General features: G+C 43.3%; 1 protein-coding gene and 3 non-coding genes across 4 annotated transcripts; all 4 read left to right on the plus strand.

The window, feature by feature from the left end:
• Nucleotides 1–14,051: 14,051 nt before the first annotated feature.
• On the plus strand, nucleotides 14,052–18,435 carry rps13 (ribosomal protein S13). The gene is made up of 6 exons (XM_059975735.1): nucleotides 14,052–14,161; nucleotides 14,598–14,646; nucleotides 15,861–15,939; nucleotides 16,609–16,778; nucleotides 17,422–17,522; nucleotides 18,344–18,435. The coding sequence occupies exons 1-6, from the start codon at nucleotides 14,139–14,141 to the stop codon at nucleotides 18,375–18,377; spliced, it is 456 nt and encodes a 151-aa protein (XP_059831718.1). The 5' UTR covers nucleotides 14,052–14,138; the 3' UTR covers nucleotides 18,378–18,435.
• On the plus strand, nucleotides 16,121–16,213 carry LOC132397580 (small nucleolar RNA SNORD14). The gene has a single exon (XR_009513396.1). It is a non-coding gene; the product is annotated as a small nucleolar RNA SNORD14 (small nucleolar RNA).
• LOC132397579 (small nucleolar RNA SNORD14) lies at nucleotides 17,230–17,325 on the plus strand. Its single transcript, XR_009513395.1, has one exon. It is a non-coding gene; the product is annotated as a small nucleolar RNA SNORD14 (small nucleolar RNA).
• Nucleotides 17,596–17,687, plus strand: LOC132397581 (small nucleolar RNA SNORD14). The gene has a single exon (XR_009513397.1). It is a non-coding gene; the product is annotated as a small nucleolar RNA SNORD14 (small nucleolar RNA).
• Nucleotides 18,436–22,695: the final 4,260 nt, after the last annotated feature.

Here is a 22,695-nt window from a genome sequence, read left to right on the forward strand (position 1 = left end):
TACTTTTATATTGAGGTGTTAAGTTTTTTGTGACTGCTTAGTTCAATCTGTTTCAAGACCCATACTAGTTGCTCTGATAAGACAGAACATCATACCCAAATAATATAGTAATGTAATTGCTCCATTAACTGCTCGACTGCCATTTTACCATTATTCCAATATGCCATTAATAAACCCTACCACCCAAATCTCACATATGGGAATGGAGTGGGGAAAAGTTCCTGACACATAGGACAAGCTAGTGGTTGTCTGTCGTATCTGACGATAACAGTTAGATTACTGCAGTTCTTCCATTGTGCATTTGAAGATGGTCGCCGAGTCCAAGTTGTGAGCAACATGGACATCCACAATAAGGAAACAGGAACGGTCATTGATCTGTTCAGAAAGCCACTGAAACAGCAAGAAGAAACCTGTTTGGGAGAGTTTTTAAAGTGGAAAAGCCTTTGCACTGAGGCAATTCCACTCACCCATCCTCATAAGTTTGTGTGCATTGGTATAAGAGGTCATCACAACTGGGGTCTTCCTTGGCTGCAGGGTGTTTTGTACCCCGTAACTGGGTGTCTGACCAGCAGAGAAAGAAGAATCCGTTGGAGTCTGGTGGTACCAAACTAAAGGTGTTTATTAGTAAACTACACAATACAATATCAAAAATGCAAATATATATATAAAACAAGTTAGCAGTAATAAACCTAAAAGTGTAGGAATAATAATAATCAATAATAAACAAGCTCTATCGATGTCTAGGGGAAAATGAATTGTCATAGGAAAGTATAGAGTTCAGTTCATAAATGCTGAGGTTATGGTTGTTGTATTGAAATCGTTGGAGAGAGAGAGAGAGAGCCAGCGAGATGTAACAGCAACAGCTGCAGCAGGCAAACCTTTTGTGGCTTTCTTAATCCATCGTGTTATTGCGGCCATTCAGTTATGACCCCTCTGTTCTTCAGCTAGACCATTCTTCTGTGGTGGACTCATCACTCTGGCATGAGTGGACACACACACAAGTCCCCACCAGCCCTGCTGTAACACTGTGAGCTTTACTGACCAATCTCCTGGTTCGGTCTCCGAAGCCCCCACCTTTCTGTGGGTTCCCAACACTCAGTCAGTGTCCACTGGTGTGTCTGAAGGGTGTCTCTCCAGACCTGTCTTTTATCCCCACTCACGGGGTCTCAGCTATACATCAACTCTGAATGACCCAGTCCATCAAATCAGGCCACTCCTGCTGTCTCCTGAGGAATGTTAATGAGCAAAGTAAAATCCTTGTAGTGGAAGGTAATTAATCCAGGAAGAGTTAAAATACAGTAAATCAACAGTCTCTCTCCCCTCTCTTATCTGTAGCAGATGTTCTTGCCTGGGCTTTATCTCTCTCTCTCATGAGCAGCATAGCAACAGCAATAGTTCGTAGTCCTCAGGAGGGGGGTTGGGAATGGTTGACTCTGCACCCCATTGTCCATCAGGTCTGTTCATCACTCATAACAAGGGGCTAACCATGACTTTTTCAGTGCCTTTATTTCCATGATGTTTCATGCCCTTCACTCTCTACGCAATGTTGAAGAACTGCCTTCCTGGCTGTTGCATATCACTATTGCTTTCATTGTCCAGTCCATTGGAGATGACATTACATGCAAGGACAGGCATGTCCATTTCTCAGCAGCGGATAAGTCCCGCTAGCAACCCTCTGCCAAAGTGGTGTACCAGGGTGTGGCAAGTGTACTTGCAGCTACAGGGAAGAGCTGCTTGTCTGGTGGGGATCAAAGGAGAGTGATCTACTCCAGAAAAGACACAACAAGGCCCTTCAGCAGAAGTGATACACCTCATACAGTGTTTCTGTTGTAATAGTCCCAGCACAGGGAAGTCAAATACCCATTTTTTTTTCATTCAAAAGGTTGATCATATGGGAAATTGCAGTTACTGATATGGAACAGTTCCACAGATCCTTGTCCAATCAAACCAATATGCAAGGACAGGTGGCTCTTCATAAACAGAGATGCATATCAGCCAGAAGTCTTAGTACATATTGGTACCAATAACATAGGTAGAAAAAGGGCAGAGATCCTGAAGAGCGAATTCAGGGAGTTATGTAGAAAGCTGAAAAGCAGGACCTCCAGGATAGTAATCTCAGGATTGCTGCCTGTGCCACGTGCTAACGAGCACAGCATGATCAGGCATATTAATGTGTGGCTGAGAGACTTGTGTAGGGGGCAGAGCTTTGGATTTCTGGATCATTAGGATCTCTTCTGGGGGAGATATGACCTGTACAAAAAGTATGGATTACACCTGAACCCAATGGGGTCCAATATCCTAGCAGGCAGGTTTAATAGAGTTTAAGGGTTTAAACTAATTTGGCAGGGGGATGGGAATCGGAGTGATCCAGCTGAGGAAGGGGAAAACAAATAAATAAAAATAGCATGCAACAGAGATGATAGAAAGGACAGACAGGAGATGAGGCATAATCACAGCCAGTGGGATGGTTTACAGGGCAACAAAAGTGTGGTGCAGTTAAAACAGAAAGCAGCAAATACTGGACTGAAAGTGTTACAGTTGTATGCACCAGCACAAAAAATAAAATGGACGATCTTGAAATGCAGCTACAGATTGGCAAGTATGACTTGTGGCCATCTCTGAAACTTGGCTAAAGGATGGCTGCCATTGGGGGCTGAATGTCCAAGGATATATGGTGTATTAGAAAGATAGGTTAGTAGGCAAAGGGGGTGGTGTGACCCTGTGTATTAGAAATAATATTAAATCATTAGAAGAGGATGACATAGGATCAGAAGGTGTAGAGTCTCTATGGGTTGAGTTGAGAAATGGCAAGAGTAAAAGCACCCTAATGGCAGTTGTATACAGGCCTCCAAACAGCAGCCAGAATGTGGATTACAAATTATAGCAAGAGATCGAAAAGGCGTGTCAGAAGGGAAATGTCATGATAATCGTTGGGGATTTTAAAATGAAAGTGGATTGGGAAAACTAGGCCAGTACTGGACCTCAAGAGACAGAATTTGTAAAATGATAAAGGAATGGCTTTTTAGAATAGCTTGTTGTTGAGCCGACTTGGGAATTGGATGTGCTGGATTGGGTGTTGTGCAATGGTCTGGAGGTGATAAGAGAGCTTGAGGTTAAGGAACCCTTAGGGGAAAGTGATCACATGATCAAGTTCACTTTGAAACTTGAGAAGGAGAAACAAAAATCCAATGTGTTGGTCTTTCAGTGGAATAAAGGAAAGTAAGATGGCATGAGGGGGAAATTGGCTAAGGTTGACTGGAAAGGGACACCAGCAGGAAGGACAGCAGAGCAGCAATGGCTGGAGTTTCTGTGAAAAATGAGGGAAGTGCTAGACAGATATATTCCAAATAAGAAGAAATTTTCAAATGGAAGAAGGGCACTACCATGGCTGACAAGTGAAGTCAGAGCCGAAGTAAAAGCAAAAGAGCTCGTGGGAAGATAAGAGGATTGAGAAGCTTTTTAAAACTTGCAGAAGCAAACTAAGAAGGTCATTAAGAAGGAAAAGGTGAATTATGAAAAGAAGCTGGTGACTAGTATCAAAGAAGATACTAAAACCTTTTTTTAAGTATATAAAGGGTAAAAGAGAGTCAAGACTAGATATAGGACCAATAGAAAATGATGCTGAAAGTACTGTAATGAGAGGCGCAGAGAGGGTAATGGAACTGAATGCGTATTTTGCATCAGTCTTCACAGTGAAAGACGTCTGCAGTATACCAGATATTTAAGAGATTACGACTGAGAAGGTGCTCAGGAAGCTTAATGGTCTGAGGGTGGATAAATCTCCTGGACCTGATGGAATGCACCTTCCAGTTCTGAAGAGATTGCAAAGGCACTAATAACGATCTTCCAAGAATCAACAGATCCTGGCACTGTACCGGATGACTGGAAAATTGCGAATGTTACTCTGCTATGTAAGAAGGGTGGGAGGTAGCAGAAAGGAAACTATAGACCTCTTAGTCTGACATCAGTGGTTGGGAAGTTGTTGGAATTAATTGTTAGGGATGAGATTATGGAGTACCTGGAGGCACATGACAAGACAGGCCAAAGCCAGCATGGTTTTCTGAAAGGAAAATCCTCCTGACTAACCTACTGCAATTTTTTGAGGAAAGTACAAGCAGAGTAGACAGATGAGATGCAGTAGATGTGGTGTACTTGGATTTTCAGAAGGCCTTTGACAAGGTGCCACACATGAGGCTGCTTAGCAAGGTAAGAGCCCATGGAATTACAGGGAAGTTACTAGCATGGATGGAGCATTGGCTGATTGGCAGAAAACAGAGAGTGGGAATAAAGGGATCCTATTCTGACTGGCTGCCGGTTACCAGTGATGTTCCACAGGGGTCAGTGTTGGGACCGCTGCTTTTTACGATGTATGCCAATGATTTGGACTATGGGATTAATGGATTTGCGGCTAAATTTGCCGATGATACAAAGATAGATGGAGGAGTGGGTAGTGTTGAGGAAACAGGGAGGCTGCAGAGAGACTTAGATAGTTTAAGGGAATGGACAAAGAAGTGGCAAATAAAATACAATGTTGGAAAGTGAATGGTCAAGCACTTTGGTGGAAGAAATAAATGGGCAGATTATTATTTAGATGAGGAGAGAATTCAAAATGTAGAGATGCAAAGGGACTTGGGAGTCATTGTGCAGGATATCCTAAAGGTTAACCTCCATGCAAATGCAATGTTGGCATTCATTTCAAGAGGCATAGAACTTAAGAGCAGAGATGTGATGTTGAGGCTCTAATGGGCATTCGTGAGACCACACTTGGAGTATTGTGTGCAGTTTTGGGCTCATTAATTTAGAAAGGATATACTGATGATGGAGAGCATTACGAGAAGGTTCACGAGAATGATTCCAGGAATGAAGGGGTTGTCGTATGAGGAATGTCTGACAGCTCTTGGGGTGTATTCCCTGGAGTTCAGGAGAATGAGGGGGGAATCTCATAGAAACGTTTCCAATGTTAAAAGGCCTGAACAGATTAGATATGGCCAAGTTATTTCCGAAGGTAGGGGGAGTCTAGAACAAGATGGCACAACTTCAGGATTGAAGGACATCCATTTAGAACAGAGATGCGGAGAAATTACTTTAGTCACGAGAGTGTTAAATCTGTGGAATAGTTGGCATAAGCAGCTGTGGAGGCCAAGTCATTGGGTGCATTTAAGGCAGAGGTAGATAGGTTCTTGATTACCCAGGGCATCAAGGTAGGGGAGTGGGGATGACTGGAATAATTGGATCAACCCATGATTGAAAGGCAGAGCAGACTCGATGGACCGAATGGCGTACTTCTGTTCCTATATCGTCTGGTCTTATATGAAATGTTTAAAGCCTGAGTCACTAATATTCAAATGAATTATGATGGAATAGACAGAGTAAACAGTCAATGTTTCGGGCCAAGGGACGGAAGAAGTGCAAGGTGGTAGGTGACAGGTGAAACTGGGAGGGGGGATAAGTGAAGTAAAGAGCTGGGAAGCTGATAGGTGAAAGAGATAAAGTTTCAGAGAAGAGTGTGTCTGATACAGGAAGTAGAATTGAAGTGGGTAGCCACCGGGAGATTCCCCCTTTTTCTGGCGGACTTCCCATTTCTACCTGCCACCCAGTTTAATTCCACCTTCCATTCCCATTCTGACGTGTCAGTCCACGGCCTCCTTCTCTGCTGTGATGAGGCCACACTCAGGTTGGAGGAGCAACACCTTATATTCCATCTGGGTATCCTCCTGATAGCATGATCACCGATGTCTTGAAACTTCTGCTAATGAACCCCCGCCACCATTCCCGTTTCCCTCTCTCACCATATCACATTACCTGCCCATCACCTCCTCCTTCCCTTTCTTCCATGGTCTTCTACCCCATCAGATGCCCACTTTTTACCCACCACCTTCCACTTCTCCCTCCCCTCCCTCCACCTTCTTGCTCTAACTTCTCATCATTTTTTACGGTCCTGATAACAGGTCTCGGCCCAAAACAGCAACTGTTTACTCTTCTCCATAGGTGCTGCCTGACCTGCTGAGCTCCCCCAGCATTTTGTGTGTGTTGCTTGGATTTCCAGCATCTGCAGATTTTCTCAGCTTTATAACAGAATGGTATCATTGCATCAGCTTGTCTGTTGGACTGCTCGTGGAGATAGTGCTGGATAGGATCAATATTAGTTAAGAGTAAGTCAGGCATAGGTGGTGCCTATCTGAGGAAGGTTTAGGAATGAAGGCGGCAGCTTGGACACAGCGTTGCCATTGACGGCATGGACAGGCTGGCTTCTATTCTGGAGACACAGGACACTGCAGATGTTGGAAGCCAAGGTAACGCATAAAATGCTGGAGGAACTCAGCAGAACTATGGAAGGAAATGCATAGTCAACATTTCGGGTCTAGACCCTTCATCTGAATGTCATCTGTCCATAATAAATACTGCCAGTCCTTCTGAGCTCCTCAAGCTTTCATCCTCCTTAAGTACCGCTTTAAGTCTTTTGCCTGGTAGTCAGCAGGAAAAGGCTTTAGAAAAGGAAACAGAATAAGGTTATTTCAGACACAAGGAACTTCAGTTATGTGAGTGCAGAGAGGATGGGATTGTTCTCTCTGGAGCAAAAAGAGGTGTAAGGAGATCTGATGACCTAGAATTATGATGAATATAAGCACAGGAGATGAAGAGAAACTTCCAAGTGTGGAAGGAAAGTGCTTTTAAACATGATTCACAGCACCAAAAAAGTGATATGAGGAATATCCCTAGAACAACTTTGAAAAGACTGCTGAAGAATTTTATATATATCCTTCCTGACGCAATTTCCTTATTTTCTCCTTGCAGCTTCCTTACTTTCAAAGAATCAGTACTTCGAACGTATTCAAAAACATCTAGTTCCCTATTTTTTTATCCACTTTCTCAACCCATCTGCGACATTCTGATGCACATCCACAACTGCCTGTTCTTGTATTCTGTTAAGAATTGTGCCCTGTAGTTACTTTGCTTCTTCTCATTCAGTTGGATTTGTTTTGGGGAAAAAAGATATCAAAGCTGACAAACTGAAGGCAGCGTGATTTAGCTCGTGAATGACCAAAAAAAAAGAGGAAAGATCAAGGACAAGGCTGGTTACAAGGGAACTGCAACAGGAGATGTCTACCATTTAGGACTGAGCCAGAGTAGAGCAAAAGGTACTATGAATGAAGTCTAATAAAAATATCAGGCAACTACTGATGAGGCATGTGCACCCTCTATCAGACAGCAGCAGAATAAAAGGGGAATTGCACTCTTTTGTGGTTGTAGAGGGCATAGTTGTTGAAAAGGTATATTGTATGTGTGATGACTACAGCCATCAGCAGAGAGCACTGCGGTGGCAAAAACAGAGAAATTAGGGAATCACTCACGTGAAAGGATTGGTACAAACTGGATTCTGGTGTTTTCTGTTAGTTGTAATAATCATCATGGTATGGAAGGGAAAACAGAACATCAGCAAGTTGTGTGCTGTGGATGGTTTAAGAATGAAAGCCATGGATTGCCCTCTGCAGTATTGTAGGAGTGTACAAGTTTGTGTTCAAAATGTAGCCTACCTACTTGGTCCGAGACCTACTTGGTCACATTTTTTGGACTTAAGGGGGTGGCAGCAAGGCAGTTTTTGGGAATTAATGTATGATTAGCAGCAACTATATTGACCTATACAGTTCAGATGCATTTTGAAAACCAATTCGAGTGGAAATTATCTTGAAAGATTTAAAATCTATCTAACAAAGAGTCATGGAATGTATGCAGGCAGAATTTCTACAGTGAAAGAGGGAAATTTAAGGGAAAAAAAGCAATAGACTTATTGGGAACAAATTTCATGACATATGCCAGTGATATTAATCCTGATTGTGAATATACCACAATGAAAGGTCCGTTCAATTCAATGGAGAATTGAAAACAGCACCATCAGGTGGCCTTAGAGACCATAACTACCAGAAATGGAGTCCTGATGAAAGGTTCGGCCAGAAACATTGACTGTTTGTTCCCTTTCATAGACGCTGCCTGACTTCCTGTAACATTGTGTGTGTTGCTCAAGATGACCAGCATCTCTTGGGAGAACTGTTAAATTCTGTGGGGAACAGTGAAGGGGAAAACACATCATATAACATTGCATCACGTGTGCAATATGATAGATGGATAATTATACTATAACGTGTAGGTAAGAGTTCGACTGTTCGATAATTTGACTTCTGGTAGTGGTGATGGGCTGTTTGACCTTGGATAGTTTGAAGTATATGGTGCAAACTTCCACCGTTAAGTGTCGGAAAAGGATTCATTTGACTGTATTAGGCAGCACCACCACAGGTGCCAGCTGACTCCTGCAGAGTACAGGGGATCTGACCTGGGCTAGTTCACCCCTCTTTGACCACTTTGTGAGCTCAGGCTCTCCTTACTTCACTCTGTGGATGCTGCGCTGAGTGCCTTCTCTCACCCACAGCGGCAACCCAGACTCCTGACCTCAAGCAATCTGCATCGCCAGCCTCCTGGCAGCAGAATCACAGGTTCAGGCCACTGCACCTAGTGACTCTCTCCATTCAGCTAGACTGGTTGCAGCAGGTGATTGCACTCTCTTATATCTCTTGGTTCTCGTGTGGTTGAAAGACTTTGATGAAGGAAGTCATAGAGTTATAGAACATGGTCTGACAAGTCTATGCTGACCACGGTGGCCACCCAGCTAATCCCAATTTCCTGCACACGGTCCATATCCCTCTAAGCCCCGCCCCTCTACATGCCAATCAATGTGCTTCATAAATGATACTTTAGTACGTGCCTCAACTATTTCTTCGGGTGTGAAAAAGTTGCCCCTCAGGTTCCTTGCCCTTCTCACCCTAAACCTATGTCTCCTAGTTTTGGATTCCCCTACCCTGGTGAAAAGACTTTTACTGTCTAAACCACTTCTAATTTTAACACTTCTAACATTTCTGTAAGTTAACTCCCAACTAAGGATCACCAGAATCTTCTGTTTAAAGTTTCGTTTGCTTGCACATTGCCAACTGGGTGCCAGTGAATGCTGATGGAGCAAGTCTGGAATAGCAAACAAAAATTTGCAGATGTTGGATATCGCGAATGAAAACAGCAAGTAGTCAAGAGGGCAGGCTGCTTGCATGGAGTGGAAAAGATGACAAGAGACAGAGTGAATTCATCTACAGATCTTCTGATTATTTGTGCTTTTTTTGCATTTTTGATATGGAAGATAAAAACAAAACATGCTAACATTCATTAAGTACTGTCAATCATTCATTAAATACTTACACACAAGATACAGATTTTAAACATTGAGCAACTCTTGGTGTCTTTGAATGACTTGTCGGGATCAACGTTCCCTTGTATCACCAGTGGCATTTGCAAAATCTTAACAGTATGGCTTGGGGTTTCCCCGTCCCAACCTTGCCCACCCCACAAAATTTGGGAGACAGTAAGATGAGAAGCAGGAAACTTATTCTGATTAAAGAAACCCCCTCCTTTGATTAATGTGCCATTTTGCTCCAGCCAGATAAGAATATATGAAATTATTGTTGATTTAAGAAAAGACATAAAACATAACAAACTAAATGCCATTTCATTTTTGCTTAAAAAATGATTTTGTCTTAATTCTTTAATAAGAATTTCAGAATTATTCAAAATCATTGTTGTGAATGATCACTGTGACTGGAGTGTGGGAGTTCACTGCCCCCTAGTGGATATTAAGTTCAGTTCAAATTTATTGTCATTCAACCATACACACATTTACCACCAAACGAGACAACATTCCTCTGGACCAAGGTATATATAACTCACATACATAACACATGAAGTAACATTACCATAAATAAATTTAAAAAATAATAAGGTGCAAATACAACTCTTTTTCATCCAGAGTCGTGGAGCCATGGAATGCTCTGCCTCAGAAGGCAGTTGAGGCCAATTCTCTGGATGCTTTCAAGAAAAGAGTTAGAGCTCTTGTAGATAGCGGGGTCACGGGATATGGGGAGAAGGCAGGAACGGGATACTGATTGTGGATGATCAGCCATGATCAGATTGGACACATGTACAGAGGGAAGGTCTGACGGAACATGGAGTTAAATGTGCAGAAAGAATAAGTAAATTTAGGAAGGACAACAAAATTCTAGGGGCGTATAGCCCGATGGGAGTTCAGGGAGCTGGGTTAAGCACAATAGGCAGCAATTTAAACAGAGAGAGGAGAAATGGGCTAAAAATTCTATATCTGAATGCAGAAAGTGTCAGAAATAAGGCGGATGAGCTTGAAGCTCAGGTGCGAATGGGTAACTATGATGTTGCTGGGATGACGGAGACATGGCTGCAGGGAGATCAGACCTGGGAAATGAATGTACAAGGGTATACGTACTATCGTAGGGACAGAAATGTGGGCAGAGGGGGTGGGGTGGCCCTGTTGGTGAGTAATGAGGTTCAGTCCTTTGCAAGGGGGGGACATAGGATCAGGAGAAGTAGAGTCTGTGTGGATAGAACTGAGGAACAGTATGGGCAAAAAGACCCTAATGGGTGTTGTCTACAGGCCACCAAACCTGTCCCTGGGTAGCATGGATATTGGGTGCAAGTTGAATAGGGAGTTAACATTGGCATGTGGCAAAGGTAATGTCGCAGTAGTTACGGGAGATTTCAACATGCAGGTGAACTGGGAGAATCAGGTTGGTGCTGGACCCCAGGATAGGGAGTTTGTAGAGTGCCTATGGGATGCATTCTTGGAACAGCTTGTACGAGAGCTGACCAGGGACAAGGCTATTCTGGATTTAGTGTTGTGTAATGAACAGGATTTGATAAGCGATCTTAAAGTAAAGGAGCCATTAGGAGGTAGTGACCATAATATGATAAGTATTTCTCTGCAACTTGAGAAGGATAAGGACAGATCGGAGGTGTCAGTGTTGCAGTTGAACAAAGGAGACTATGGAGCCATGAGGGAGGAGCTGGCCAAAGTTAACTGGTCGGATATCCTAGCAGAAAAGGCAGTGGAACAACAATGGCAGGTATTCTTGGGAATAATGCACAAGGTGCAAAATCGGTTCATCCCCCGGAGAAGGAAGGATTCAAAGGGGGGAAAGAGGCCACAGTGGTTGACAAAGGAAGTCAGAGATTGCATAGCATTAAAAAAAAAGGAAGTATGACAGAGCTAAGGTGAGTGGGAGGACAGCTGATTGGGAAATTTTTAAGGAACAGAACTTAACTAAAAAGGCAATATGGGGAGAAAAAATGAGGTACGAACGCAAGCTAGCCAGGAATATATAGGAGGATAGCAAAAGCTTTTTTAGGTATGTGAAGAGAAAGAAGATAGTTAAGAACAATGTTGGGCCCTTGAAGAATGAATTGGGTGAAATTGTTATGGGAAACAGAGAAATGGCAGAAGAATTTAATAAGTACTTTAGATCTGTCTTCACTGGGGAAGACACAAGCAATCTCCCAGATGTATGGATGGGCCAAGGACATAGGGTAACAGAGGAAATGAAACAGATTGACATTAGGAAGGGAACAGTGATGAATAGACTGATGGGACTGAAGGCTGACAAATCCCCAGGTCCAGATGGTCTGCATCCTAGGGTACTAAAGGAGGTGGCCCTGGAAATTGCGGATGCATTGGTAATCATTTTCCAATGTTCCTTAGATTCAGGATCAGTTCCTGAGGATTAGAGAATGGCTTATGTTATCCCACTTTTTAAGAAAGGAGAGAGGGAGAAAACAGAGAACTATTGTCCTGTCAGCCTAACATCAGTAGTGGGGAAGATGCTAGAGTCCATTATTAAAGATGAAATAGTGGCATATCTAGATAGCAGTGATAGGATTGGGCCGAGCCAGCATGGATTTACCAAGGGCAAATCATGCTTGACTAATCTATTGGAGTTTTTCAAGGATGTAACCAGGAAGTTAGACAAGGGAGATCCAGTGGATGTAGTGTACCTCGATTTTCAGAAGGCATTTGATAAGGTCCCACATAGGAGATTGGTGGGTAAAATCAGAGCTCATGGCATTGGGGGGAAGATATTGACATGGATAGAAAACTGGTTGGCAGATAGAAAGCAAAGGGTAACGGTGAAGGGTTTCTCGGAATGGCAGGTGGTGACTAGTGGGGTGCCACAGGGCTCGGTATTTGGACCACAGCTGTTTATGATTTACATCAACGATTTAGATGAAGGCGTTGAGAATAACATCAGCAAGTTTGCTGATGATACTAAGCTGGGTGGCAGTGTGACATGTGATGAGGATGTTAGAATTCAGGGTGACTTGGATAGGCTGGGTGAATGGGCAGATACTTGGCAGATGACATTAAATGTGAATAAGTGTGAGGTTATCCACTTTGGGAGTAAGAACAGGAAGGCAGATTATTATCTGAACGGTGTAGAGTTGGGTAAGGGAGAAATACAAAGAGATCTAGGAGTCCTAGTTCATCAGTCACTGATGGTGAATGAGCAAGTGCAGCAGGCAGTGAAGAAGGCTAATGGAATGTTGGCCTTTATTACAAAGGGAATTGAGTACAAGAGCAAGGAAATCCTTTTGCATTTGTACACGGCCCTGGTGAGACCACACCTGGAGTATTGTGTACAGTTTTGGTCTCCAGGGTTAAGGAAGGACATCCTGGCTGTAGAGGAAGTGCAGCGTAGATTCACAAGGTTAATTCCTGGGATGTCTGGACAGTGTTACGTAAAGAGGTTAGAGAGACTGGGCTTGTACGCGCTGGAATTAAGGAGATTGAGAGGGGATCTGATTGCAACATATAAGATTATTAAGGGATTGGACAAGATAGAGGCAGGAAATATGTTCCAGATGCTGGGAGAGTCCAGTACCAGAGGGCATGGTTTGAGAATAAGGGGTAGGTCATTTAGGACAGAGTTAAGGAAAAACTTCTTCTCCCAGAGAGTTGTGGGAGTCTGGAATGCACTGCCTCGGAAGGCAGTGGAGGCCAATTCTCTGGATGGTTTCAAGAAGGAGCTAGATAGGTATCTTATAGGGGAATCAAGGGATATGGGGACAAGGCAGGAACCCGGTAATGATAGTAGATGATCAGCCATGATCTCAGAATGGCGGTGCAGGCTCAAAGGGCCGAATGGTCTACTTCTGCACCTATTGTCTATTGAATGGCAGTGCAGGCTCGAAGGGCCGAATGGTCTACTTCTGCACCTATTGTCTATTGAATGGCAGTGCAGGCTCGAAGGGCCGAATGGACTACTCCTGCACCTATTGTCTACAACTTAAAAGCTTAACAGGATGACGCCACTGACACTCGGTGGTGGCAGTAAGTTCAGTAGTCTGGGGGAAGAAGATGTTTCCCATTCTAACTGTTCCTGGACCTCCCGAGGGAGTCAAAGAGATGGTTAGATGGACGGAAGGGGTCACTGAGAATGCTAAGGGTCCTGATCAATGGGTGGAAGGTGACTCCGATCTATCTCTCAGCAGTCCCTACAATCCTTGCGATCAGATGCCTTTCAGCTCCCGCACCAGACGGTGATGCAGCTGGTCAGGCCACTCTCAATGGTGCTCCTGTAAAAATTGGTTAAAATGTGGGGGGGGTGAGCCTCATTTGCTTCAATTTCTTCAGAAAGTGAAGACACTGCTGTGCTTTTCTGAGGGAGAGCAGGTGAGGCATAAATTTCCAAGAAAGGAGAATTGAAATACACGATCAGACCAGTGAATAGTCGGAGACAGTAGCAGTAAGGTTACCTTAATTGGAGACCACCTCATTAATTACAAGAAATACTCTCGTTAACTAGGAAGTGATTGAACAATTATTAGAGGTGAAGAAAACCAAATTAAGCGTATACAATGCATCTGCGCACATAACTCGTGTATTTAAGCTGTGAAAGAAAGATTAATACTCAATGGAATTGTTTTTTTTAAAAAGACTGCGACCCACTACAAATCAGCACGGGGGCTTTGACCTGAGCCGGTTCACCCCTCTCTATCGCACCTGGTGATTCCGGGCTCCCCTGGAAGCACCATGCGGATGCCCGATCGGCACAGCGCGGCCTCCGAGCAGCCGGACAACAGGCGCACGCCACCGAGGCCTCGGCTCCGGCTCCCCTGCGCTTCAGCCCCGGCCCGTGACGTCACGCGGACCGGCGGACGGAATGACGTCCCTTCCGGGCGCTCGCCCATAACTGGCGCATGCGCGGCGGTAGCGCTCCTTTTCCCTTGCTGCCGCCGCCATGGGTCGCATGCACGCTCCCGGGTAAGTGGTGGGGGAGTCGCCGGTGGGCAGGCGGGCGGGCGGGCGCCCTTACCCCGGCCCGCGGCGCCCCCTCCTGAAACACAATCTCTCCCGTCGCCGCAGCGGACTCCCTGAGGCCTGGCCCGCGCGGTAATGGCGGTCTCGGGGCCTGCTGGATGGATCAGCCCTCGCTCTGCGCGTCGGGCAGCGGCCTAGTGCCGCCTGCGCTCGGCATGGCCCCGCAGTGCAAACGCCGCCGTCCTGGTGGTGTATTTCCGCCCCCGCCCCAACACGAGGCCCTCTCGCCCGCTACTACAAGCGGTGGAGCCACTGCCTGCGTGTCGGCGTGCTTCTTGGCCTTGCTGCCAGCTAACCCTTGGTGAAAGTTAATTTTGCGTAGAAAATATAATTGCTTGTAAATCGCTTGTACTAATCATGCTCCATGTTTTTTCCACAGTAAGGGCTTGTCCCAGTCAGCTTTACCTTACAGACGAAGTGTGCCCACGGTGAGTGGAAGGATTTTCTTGTTTTGTGGCCTTAGTTGTTCAAGGTAGTACCAGACTAAAATAAGAGCGCCCAACTAATTTCACTTCTTTATTGTCCCAAACAAGCTATTTTCGCTGCAGTATTTTCTCCATTCTGGAAGCCGCTTATTTGAAAGTTACGTTTGCGTTTTGGTAATAGTAATCAGAGGCGAGAGCAGGAAAGTGATCGTCCATGTTGAATGGGGGTTCTTTTTCTTGTTCCTTTTAATAGACTTGTTTTAGTGTTGAAATTGATGTCGTTTGGATAATTTCAGATGCTGGAATAAGGTGGTGGGGGTAGTGGCGCAGAAAAAGTAGAAAGGACTCAGTCCAGTCAAAACAGTATTTGTGAAAAGATGCCAGTCAACATTGCTTCCCCCCCACCCCACCCCCAGCACTGCTTTGAATGCATGAACAGTCCACTTGTCCTCAGTTATGGTGTAAGTCGTGAAGCTGGAGGAAGTGGCCTTGTTCAGGATGTTGTCCAGTTGATGTCATTATCAATTGTTGTAACTGGAGTTCCATGATACATTCAAGTGCCTCGAAAGCAGGATCTCCCAGTGGCCACACATTTTAATTCCACATCATGACCCATTCTCTTTCCTATACATCTATCCATGGTCTCTACTATCAAGGTGAAGCCATCCTCAGATTGGAGGAGTGACACCTTATATTCTGTCTGGGTAGCCTGCAACCTGATGGCATGAACATTGATTTCTCTAACTTCTGTTAATGGCCCTCCTCCCCTTCTTACACCATCCCTTATTTATTTATTATTTCCCCCTTCTCTTTTTTTCACTCTTGCCCCCCTCAATCACTTCTTGCCTGCTCTCCATCTCCCTCTGGTGCTCCCCTTTCTTTCTCCCTAGGCCTCCTGTCCCATGATCCTTTCCCTTCTCCAGCTCTGTATCCCTTTTGCCAATCACCTTTCCAGCTCTTGGCTTCACTCCTCCCCCTCTGGTCTTCTATCATTTCAGATCTCCCCCCCCCCCCCCCCCACTTTCAGATCTTACTATCTCTTCTGTCAGTTTGTCCTGATGAAGGGTCTCGGCCGGAAACGTTGGCTGTACTTTCTATACCTATAGAAACTGCCAGGCCTACATTCCACCAGCAGCAATCTCCCATGTGCCCAGATGGTGTTCCATGTGTCTAACTGAAGTGTGCTGCAGTATTGATGTTTTTCTGTATTTTTCTAGTGGTTGAAGCTCACATCTGATGATGTAAAGGAACAGATTTACAAGCTGGCAAAGAAGGGGTTGACCCCATCACAGATTGGTAAGCGCCTTTTTTAAAAAAAAAGCACTGTTTGATTTTCAGTGCTGGTTCTGACTGCTGTGGCTTAATATGGCAAATGCTTTTAGGAGTTGGAGATCTGACAGGGTAAATAAACGCATTTCTGAAGTTGTATTTCATTTAACTGTGGCCTATTGGGCTAATCTAACTTTTGATTAGCTGCTCACTATGATGATTGTTCTTCCAACCATTCGCAGTTTCCCCCAGAAAGGACTGGTCCATGTGTTGGTTTGACCTTCCTTGGATGTCTGAGTGAGCATTTAAATTGTTCCTTTCTGTATCACGACGTTTGGTCAGTTGAGGGTACTTTGTCTGCCTGCCTCTCAGAGCAATCCCATATTCCCTGTAGATTAACATGCCCATCAATTGATTTTTCTGTGGCCCTCCTACATGAGGGGTAATTTGTGGCAGCCAGTCAACCCTCCAGCCAATAGTATGGGTTTGAGGTGTATTGCTGGGGGGACCTGGCCGGTCACAGTGGTGCACCTGGATGGGAGCAATGAAGTGCTTGTAATTCCTATGGCTTCAAAAATATTGCAGTGTACTGCTGAACTTTGTGCTGTTCTTCTTCCCCCCCCCCCCCTCAATTTAATGTTTGAGCTTTAGATTAATGCAGTTATAGACTTAAAGTACTGTGTAAATATTTTTCAGGTGTGATCTTGAGGGATTCCCATGGTGTTGCCCAGGTGCGTTTTGTTACTGGGAACAAAATCCTCAGGATCCTCAAGTCCAAGGGCCTGGCACCTGACCTTCCAGAAGATTTGTACCACTTGATCAAGACCGCTGTAGCTGTGCGCAAGCATTTGGAGAGGAACAGAAAGGTAACAATTTTGCATTAAATTTTCTTTAGAATTAGTGTATTTGCAAGGGAAGATTAACTCGTGGTAGATTCTTTTGTCATTGGTGGTTGTCATGTTTAAGTTCATTGAAATTCCAACTTCTGTAATTTCAAACCATGCTTGTTATTGGTCTTCAAGTGAGGCATATTGAAATGTGCATACTGTTTGTTGTATTTTGCACATATGAGATTGAAACTTAAGCTGCTTTCAGCGGTTTATATAAAACTTTAGCAGTGCACATTTAATTTTTGACTTGTCCTAAGTCTTGACCATTGTACCTGCCCCTGACATTTTTATTGCACTATCTGTTTGAGTGGTTTGATATGACTTTGGGAGATATGAGCTTTAAATTTTAGATTTATAGTTTTTGGAGTGTCTGAAATTGATATTACAGAGCACTTTACATGATTCTGAAGATTTGCATGGATTTTGCTCACAATGATGAATGCTTTATCCACCATTCGCAGTTTCCTCCAGAAAGGGGGTCTCCTCCTTCTGTTGGCAAATCCTTCCTTGGATGTCTGAGTGAGCTCTACATTATTGACTATATTGCATCTGTGGCTGGTGCAGCTAATTATTTCTGCTAATCTCTGATAAATTGTTCCTAAGGGTATTTTTGTTGTAGGATAAAGATGCCAAGTTCCGCTTGATTCTTATTGAGAGCAGAATCCACAGACTGGCCCGGTATTACAAGTCCAAGAGGGTGCTTCCACCCAACTGGAAGTAGTGAGTATCAACTTGCAGGATATCATGGCATTTTCCTCTCCATATCTGTTGTAAATGCATTAAGTGGAGCTGCTCACAATGATGATTTTGTCCAATCATTCGCAGTTTCTACCAGAATGGTATTTTCCTGCATGATGGCAAACCCTTCCTTGGATGTCTGAGTGAGCTAATGCTAATTTATTTAAAGATTCAACACAGTAATGGGCCCCTCCAGCCCAAACAGCCTGTGGTGCCCAATTATACCCAAGTTATCAATTGACCATTGTGGGAGAAGTGTGGAGTACCCTAAGAAAATATGTGGTCATGGAGAATGTACAAATGCCAGAATTGTAACTGCATTACTTCAGGCTACTGTGCTATCCACTTGAACGTGGTGTTAAACTGTTGGTTGTTGAAACACATAGAACTCTGTATTTCTTAACTTGGATTCTGAAGGTGCAGTTTATTTTCTAGCTGCTTATGGAAATGTGCAGTTTTGACATTTCCAAAGTAATTTTTAATGTGCAAATGACAAACCTTTGAATTAGTAGGCACAGAAAATTTAAATATAGCCAAATTAATTGCTATTGGAAGAAGCGATGGTTGCAGTTAGTGTGTATTTGCATTCCTACAGCTGGGCATTGAATATTCTGTTAGTTTGAGTGAGTGGCATTCCTTTACACAAGTCTTACACCATGGCCTTATCTTTTGTAATTGAGAGCCAGTTCTTCTGGCTCTACCTATTTCTTTGAATTCTGCCTGAAACCTTTAGAAATGTGATTGAGTAGGAACTTCAATCCACTGCTTTTTGATACAATAAACTCTTTGTTTTCTCTTTGCAGTGAATCCTCTACTGCTTCAGCACTTGTGGCCTAAGGACAGTCTTCATTGACTGAATGGATCTCAGAAAAAATAAATCAATTTGTCATGCTAACTAACATGTCTTGAGTTTTGATTGAGATGGAATCCTTGGCATTACACTATTAAAATGCAACTTGGACAGTATGGCCAAGCAGTTTTGTCGCAAGTTTCTTTGTAGTGGTTAAAACTTACTGCCAAAGATTGCAAGTTTGGGATAAATCTTCCTGTGAGGATGATTCCTCATCCTCTTGTATTTGCAAACTTAATATCCATATGGGCTTTAACCTGACTCCCAATTCACAAAAACAAAAGGATTTATTGATCTATTCTTGATTGGATCTGTTGTCCTGTCATGGAAATGTTCACTTTGTTCCACCTAGTATAAAAGTAGTCTGTCCTGGCCTAAGCTAATTAAAAAGACTTCATTTGAGCAAACATTTTATGTTGGAGATGTTATTTTTTGTAGGTGTGCTTCACTATCTGCTGATTGTTGAGCAGCTTTTAAAACAATATTTATCCTTGTGTCACATCCCAAATGAATCGTTTTTTTTAAATCCTCCCAATTTGTTGAACATCACTTGCCCTGAATTCTCAATGCATGGGCTTAGTTCTTTCAGCTGGCTCTTCTGAACTGCTTGTCTGCAAACCATATTCTGGAAAAATTTCTTAAAGGCTTGAAGAACTTTGCTTTAGTAGTATTAGAAGCAGAATCGGGAGCATCACTGGCTGTGAAATCTGCAGCAGCAATACAGTGCAAAACCATTAAGTGCAGATATTTGGATTTAGCAGTTACAAAGTGATGCAGTTAATTTTTGCAGGTAACCAAGCTATGTAAATGAAAATTGCCCTTTATTAAAATGTAACAGTTTGTTCAATTGCATTCTTTGAAGAGAGAAGTGAATCGTTAAATTCTTCCATTTACAATTGTAGACAGATTGTAGTTTTAAGTACTGTAAAAATGATTTGAAAAGATGGGTAGGAGTGAGTGAAGTGGCATGAGAAATGTGAGCCTGAGGATGGTCTCCCTGTACTTAAATGGAGGGGGAAATTAAAACAGTGCCATTTACAGGCAAAACAATTGGGGTCTATGTCAAAACTGGATGCTACAAAACATCTTAGAATTTATCCAAGCCTTCTAGTGTATTTTCCATTTTCAATCTGAGGTTTTCATTTTGAGATTGATACCTTATTCCACTTAAGAACACAATATTGACCAGTACAACACGAGCATTGGTCCTTTAGCCCACAAAATTATACTGAACAATTTTTTAAAAATACCAAAATAATTAATCTCTCTGCATAACCATATCCTTCCAATTACTCACCCTGTTGATCCAGTGTTCTCTGCAAGGTGTGTAGGGCAAGAGGATCAGATGTGAAAGAATTGGACCTATCAAGTGTGACTGGGAAAATGTATGGAACCAGAGTAATAGCAGAGGTACTTAAGTATTCACTATGGAAAAAGATCTTGGTGATTGTAGGAACACAGAAAATGCTGGTGGAATGCAGCAGGCCAAGCAGCATCTAAGTACTGTCGTTTCAGGCTGAGACCCTTTGTCAGTGCTTCTTGTAGATGCTGCTGTGTTCCACCACCATTTTGTGTGTTGCTTGAATTTACAGCATCTGCAGATTAAATCATGTTTGATTTTAGGGATGACTTGCAGCAGACTGAAATGCTTAAGGATGTAGGTATTAAAGGATGTGCTGGAGCTTTTGGAAAGCAAGTTGGACAAGTCACTGGGACTGGATGAGATGTACCCCAGGCTACTGAGGGAGGAGATTGCTGAGCCTCTGGTGATCAGGGGTTGCGAATGTTCATTTATTCAAGAAAGAGTGGAGCTAGCCCAGGAAATTACAGATTAGTGAGCCTTACTTCAGTGGTTGGCAAGTTGACGAGAGGCAGGATTTATGAACATTTGGAGAGAGATGATTAGGAAAAGTCAGCTTTGTCAAGGGCAGGTCATGCTGTATTGAAAATTTTTGAGGATGTGACTAAACACATTGATGAAGGAAGAGTAGTAGATGTATATGGATTTCAGCAAGGCTTATTGAGAAAGTAAGGAGGCATAGGATTCAAGGGGATATTACTTTGTGGTTCCAGAACTGGCTTTCCCACAGAAGGCAATGAGCGGTCAATATTTTACATGGAGGTTGGTGACCAGTGGTGTGCTTCAGAGACCCCTGCTCTTTGTGATTTTTATTAATGTTCTGGATGAGGAAGTGGAGGAATGGGTTAGTAAATTTGCTAATGACACAGGTTGGAGGTGTGGAGGGCTGTCAGCACGACATTGATAGGATGCAAAACTGGGCTGAGAAGTGAGATGGAGGTCAACCCAGGTAAGTGCGAAGTGGTTCATTTTGTTAGGTCAAATATGATGGCAGAATATAGTAATGGTAAGACTTGGCAGTGTGGAGGATCAGAGGGATCTTGGGGTCTGAGTTCATAAGATGCTAAAAGCAGCTGCACAGGTTGACTGGTTAAGAAGGCATGTGGTATATTGGCCTTTGTCAATCATGGAATTGAATTTAGGAGCCGAGAGATAATGTTACAGCTATATAGAACCCTGTTCAGACCCCACTTGGTGTACTACAGGGAGGATGTGGAAACCATAGAAAGGACGCAGAGGAGATTTGCAAGAATGTTGTCTGGATTGGGGAGCATGCCTTATGAAAACAGGTTGAGTGAACTTGGCCTTTTCTCCTTGGTGTGATGGATTAGAGGTGTATAAGATGATGAGAGGCATTGATCATGTGGGTGGTCAGAAGCTTTTTCCCAGGGCTGAAATGGTTGCTATAAGAGGACACAGGTTTAAGGTGCGGGGGAGTAGGTACAGAGGAGATGTTGAGTAAGTTTTTTTACGCAGTGGTGAGTACACAGAATGGGCTGCCAGCAACAGTGGTGGAGGTGGGTATGATAGTGTCTTTTAAGAGACTTTTGGATAGGTACATAGAGCTCAAAAATAGAGGGTTATAGAGGCCTAGTAATTTCTAAGTTAGGGACATGTTCAGCACAACTTTGTGGGCTGAAGAGCCTGTACTGTGCTGTGGGTTTTCTATGTTTCTATATGTTCTGCCTGTAGAATGCCTGGGGTTTTTTTCTGGGTATTCCAGTTTCCTCCCATGGCCTGTAGACCTACTGGTTAGGTTAATTGGTCATTGAAAATTGTCTTGTGATTAGGCTAGGGTTAAATGGAATTGCTGGGTGGTGTGGTTCAAAAGTCCTAATTTTTTTAAAAAAGCCCCCACCACTGTTTAAAATGACTTTGCATAATGGAAGGACAATCTGAATTGTCTAATAATCAATTCCATGTGGCCTAGCTGCAGTTTACAATGCTGTACATTATTTCCTGACTCTTGAACTCCATTTCTTGAGGCAAGTGTACCATCTGCTTTGACCATCCTATCAACCTGTGACTACTTCCAGGGAGCTATAGACTTGCATCCTGACATCTTTCTGCTCTTTCGTCCCTTTACATTTGATGCCCCGAAATGCAACATTTTTCATTTGGTTGGGTTCAACTGCACTTCTGCCAATTTCCCCTCCCTATCTGCAACTAGTCTATCACAGTGTTCTTTAGCAGTCTTCCATGCTGTCCACAGAGTCTGCATCTTCAATTAACTTACCGATTCACATACTCATTCAGGTCACCTACATATATCAAAAACCTGGGGTCCTAATATGGCTCCTTGCGGAACACCATTAATCAAGATCTCTGGCCAGAATTAAGTTCCGTCGACTACTACCCTCTCTTTAGGCAAGCCAATCCACTGAGTTCTATGAAGTAGTGCTATATGCAGGATAAAAAACTTTTAAAAAAATCCGATTCTAAGTAAAGATATCACCAGAATCTCCCCGCGTTGATTCCAGCAAGTCATTCTCATGCATATTCTGCTGAATGTCTTTCTTTGCCTTTCCTAAAGGAGAACTGACTTACTTCGGCTTCCAATAGCTAGCGACGTACAAAAAGGTTCCTGCTTTCCATTTTACCAGGTAAAATTGAGCACTTCAGACATTCGGAGAAACTGGGTCAGTGACGGAAAGCCCGAGCAGATAATTTTTCAGGGGTGGTTTGAAGAGGTCAACTAAATTTTACGGAGGAACTGTAATAGCTCGAAGCTAAAGTACCTTAAAACGTTATCATTAATGGAAAAGTTTAGAAACTTGATAGCGTGAATTGGAATTCAGACGTTAATGGCAGAAATTCACAGGAACAGACTTGCAGTGCAGTTTTAACTTCAAGTGCACTGCCGGAGAAGTGGGAGTATTGTTTTGAGGAATTGTTATTTCCATGATTTAAGCTGTTTTCCGTCTACTGTGTGCAAAGATAATTAT

Source organism: Hypanus sabinus, chromosome 7, assembly GCF_030144855.1.
Source record: "Hypanus sabinus isolate sHypSab1 chromosome 7, sHypSab1.hap1, whole genome shotgun sequence".
NCBI classification, from domain to species: Eukaryota; Metazoa; Chordata; class Chondrichthyes; order Myliobatiformes; family Dasyatidae; genus Hypanus; species Hypanus sabinus.